This window comes from Homarus americanus, unplaced genomic scaffold (genome assembly GCF_018991925.1).
Source record: "Homarus americanus isolate GMGI-L3 unplaced genomic scaffold, GMGI_Hamer_2.0 scaffold20401, whole genome shotgun sequence".
Taxonomy (NCBI): domain Eukaryota; kingdom Metazoa; phylum Arthropoda; class Malacostraca; order Decapoda; family Nephropidae; genus Homarus; species Homarus americanus.
The window spans coordinates 6,806-11,355 of NW_024735564.1; the positions used below are offsets into that span (position 1 = coordinate 6,806).

Genomic DNA, 4,550 nt, shown 5'->3' on the forward strand with positions numbered 1-4,550 from the left:
AGCCTGTACTGGCCAACAATGTGTAACAGAGATGTAACCAAGCGGCTAACAAGCCGATCAATGGTGAAAAGGATGAAGTAAAGTAATGATAAAGATACTAATTTTTCGATATATCGGATAAGATATAAAGATGTATGTACGGTATGTCTACACTTGGGTGATGCTATTCCTAATTTGTCTGCAGTTTCCTTAGGACATACCCATATAATATGTTCGCGTATGTATGTATAAATCTGTTTATCTATTTATTTATTTTGCCATGTATATGGCAAATGTCCAGTTACCCACAAGATTGTCATGTATAAGTACAACTGTCGATTGATAGCATCATTGTGCAATACAAAATCATACGAGCAAAATGAATCAAACAAAAACATGCACTTCATCTTTATTTATTTTTAAAGGAAGTTATTAACTACATGTTATAGTTCTGCATGGCGAAAACGAGCAACAGAAACATATAATGGTGTTACTTCAATGACTAAGGGTTAATAAAGTGCTAAAGTCAGGGAGGGTGGAGTTCACCCCTGTCTATGTTGGCCCCAAAGGAGGTGAAATTGACGCCTATTCTCTGGCAGCAGGTGGTAGGCAGGTGGTCGACCCAGCAATCTTGGCCTCAATCCAGGTCAGGTAGTCTGGGGGACACATATACATCTCTTAGTGATCACATGTCACCTTAATGCCCAACACATGTTACTTCAGTATTAAACTCAATCAGAATATCAATAAACTACAGCTGCTACTACTATTTTTATTAGTACTACTACTACTACTACTACTACTATTACTACTGCTGCTAATACTACTACTATTACTGTAATAGCAATGCTACTATTATTACTACTCGAAAGTATGTAACACCCACTTGGGTGTCACACAACTAAACAACACTAGTAACAGAGTATACAATGATAACACTTCAGAACTAAGCTTAAATTTATTAAAATACAGCATGCTTTTGCTTGGGAGTAAAACAAGTGATGGTTCTCACAGATAAAGGAGGTATAAAAGAAGCTGTAGACTTACTTGTGACCCTGGCGTAGACTCCTGGGTAATCGGCATCAGCACAACCGTAGCCCCAAGACACTACACCGATCTGTACCATGAACCTCTGGCTACTGTCCCCAGCAGTGACCATGGGACCACCAGAGTCACCCTGGACAACACAAAATGTCTCAGTAAAACACAGAAGTTTTGTAGATAACATGAAGATTAGGCACCCCAGCTAACTTCGCCTGATTATACAACACCTTAACGTGAAATGCGAGGGTTAAGGTGTTTAATTATCAGGTGAATAAGCTGGGGTGACTAATTTTCACTTGATCCCCTTAGTCATAAGGCTATCATATGTGTAACATTTATAATCAGTTTGCAGTGAAATATGAGGATGTACAGCTACCTATCCTTTCATTTATGACTTACATAGAAAATTGTTGATCTTATTTATATTTCATGGTGATATACTAGTTAGTTTGGATGGTACTTAAGCAATTAATGACAATAGAAGTGAGTATAATATAATAGAGAGGGAGTAAAGAACAATAAGTGACAAGGAAGATGGTAATGGGAGAGAGATGGGTAGTAGGAGTAGAAGGAGGGAGTGTTACCTGGCAGGAGTCCTTGCCACCAGCGTCTGTGCCAGCACAGATCATGTTGGAAGTTATGCCTGAGCTGCTGTACTTGGTTTTACACTTGTCGTTGGTCATGGTGGGTACCGTGACCTCATACAGCGTGTTTGGCTGTGACCCGCCTGTCACACACACACATATATTGTTAGCTTCAGAAATGTCACTTGAACATGTGGGTCCCTAGCTCCATAAATACTACCAAAAAAATATGATGTTCTGCACTCCAGTTGAGACGAAATAGTTCTTATAAATATTATAGATGGTAACTAATTCTCATGTATTATTTTAGACAAATGACTCCTACACCGAGTGACTGACCTGAGGTAAGACTGTCATAACTGACCTGAGACAAGACTGTCATATCTCACCTGAGACAAGACTGTCATAGCTGACCTGAGACAAGACTATCATAACTGACCTGAGGTAAGACTGTCATAACTGACCTGAAACAAGACTGTCATAACTGAACTGAGTTAAGACTGTCATAACTGACCTGAGGTAAGACTGTCTTAACTGACCTGAGGTAAGACTGTCTTAACTGACCTGAGGTAAGACTGTCAAAACTGACATGAGACAAGACTGTCATAACTGAACTAAGACAAGTCTGTCATAACGGACCTGAGACAAGACTGTCATAACCGACCTGGGGAAAGACTGTCATAACTGACCTGAGATAAGACTGTCGTAACTGACCTGAGACAAGACTGTCAGAACTGACCTGATATAAGAGTGTCGTAACTGACCTGAGACAAGACTGTCATAACTGACCTGGGGTAAGACTGTCATAAATGACCTGAGATAAGACTGTCGTAACTGACCTGAGAGAAGACTGTCAAACTGACCTGATATAAGAGTGTCGTAACTGACCTGAGACAAGACTGTCATAACTGACCTGGGGTAAGACTGTCATAACTGACCTGAGACAAGGCTGTCATAACTGACCTGAGACAAGACTGTCATAACTGACCTGGGGTAAGATTGTCATAACTGACCTGGGGTAAGACTCTCATAACTGACCTGAGACAAGACTGTCATAACTGACCTGGGACAAAACTGTCATAACTGACCTGAGACAAGACTGTCATAACTGACCTGGGACAAAACTGTCATAACTGACCTGAGGTAAGACTGTCAAAACTGACCTGGGGTAAGACTGTCATAACTGACCTGAGATAAGACTGTCGTAACTAACCTGTGACAAGACTGTCATAACTGACCTGAGACAAGACTGTCATAACTGACCTGAGGTAAGGGTGCCCCAGCCAGTCACAGTAGCATCAACATTGCTGTAAAGTTCGCCTGATGTAGGGAAACAGACAGGGGCGATCTTGTTGTCACTGGTGAAGGTGATGGGATTTGTTAGCTTCAGGAGTGCAATGTCGTTGTCGTAGGTGTTTCTGTTGTAGCTCGGGTGCACGATTATCTAGGGACAAAATATTGGTCATACTTGTAGATGATAACAAATATGAGTCATCCTTATTAACACTGACAGTCATAGTGTGTAAGTTGATAAATGTAATATTTGTGAAAACTATATTTTATTTTCATGCCAAGTTTAAAGATGGTAACTGAGCTAAACGATGATGAGATATTTGATAACTTGATCCATCGCTAAAAAGCCCGTTAGACACAATGTTACCTTTCATAGGAGTTGCCATACCTGAGCAATACTGAGGCGCTCTGTGGCCGACGTCTCGGAAGTGCTGGTGTACTTGTGCTCGCCGATCACCACCATGTTGCTGGTGGTCATGCTGTAAGACATAAGCTGTGTTACTCCTACACTGTTTGTCACACATCACCAGTATATTTGATCTTCCTAGTACTATTCTCTCTCTCTCTCTCTTTACCAATGCTTCTTTCTTGACTTGCAAGATATGAAACCTTTATATGCAAGTTTTATTTGTCTGCAGGAGAATCTGAGGCACAGAGAAGTTTTCATAATGATCAGGTGTCTGTAGTTATTTAATGGTATTTGGAAGACTGTAGAAGTTTATAGATTACGATTTGTATTTTAGGAAGAACTTTCCACAGGTAAATATGATCTATTCATGATACTGGATAAAGTTTTGGACAACATTACATGATATGAAGATCTGTAGCTCACTGAAGACAATAGGACGTAGCAAGAGGCGATGAAGTTAAATTATATTGCCACATATATATTTTTAAAAGTTATTTATAATATATTGTTTGGGGGTTTATAACCCTACATCAACCTTTACCCATGCCCGCTGAAGATTGATTTTAAGTGTATTTTTGTAAACTTATTTTGTATAATAGCTAATGATAATGATAATGAACTAACTTAATCAAAATTCTAATTAACTCGGGGAATATAGAGAGTCGGGTCAGACGGTCCGTTACGATAGGGCCGTAATCCTAAAGATTAATTGCCATTTGATTAGTCAGCCGTCCTCAAAAATGAAGGATATTAGAAATTACCAGGAATGATGTTTTATTAGTGTAGTCACCCAACACAAGATGGAGAGCCCTGGTGACTTACACGGCAGCGCAGTGAGCAGCAGTGAGGATCCACTGGTTACTGATGATGGAGGCGCCACAGAATGGTGTTGAGCCGGAAGAACTGACGAGAGCCACTTGCCAGGGATACTCGTGTATCTCAGTTGGCTGACCACCCACGATACGAGTCTGTCGGTTGACTTGTCCACACTCTGTTCCCACAACATCACACAACTTCTTAATCCTTGCATATATTTAACACCACATACTAACATTTGAAAACGTCCAACATGTAAATAAGCTTTTTTTTTTATGAGGATTAGCCCACAAAGGCACAGGACAATGACCCACATCGGGGCCTGGGGGGGGGGGGGTAATAATAATTCAGTAAAGTAAAATTTATAATAAAGTATACACAAATAAAATGATAATGATAATATTAATAAAAACAACACTGCAATA

The 4,550-nt window shown here is 40.0% G+C and overlaps 1 protein-coding gene across 1 annotated transcript; it reads right to left on the reverse strand.

Annotated features, from left to right (window-relative positions):
* Window positions 1-376: 376 nt before the first annotated feature.
* On the reverse strand, window positions 377-4,340 carry LOC121871573 (trypsin-like; the record flags this gene model as incomplete). Its single annotated transcript, XM_042374007.1, has 6 exons — window positions 377-635; window positions 1,027-1,156; window positions 1,608-1,750; window positions 2,871-3,051; window positions 3,289-3,379; window positions 4,132-4,340. Coding segments are annotated over 6 exons (825 nt in total), but the record flags the coding sequence as incomplete, so codon positions are not given.
* Window positions 4,341-4,550: the final 210 nt, after the last annotated feature.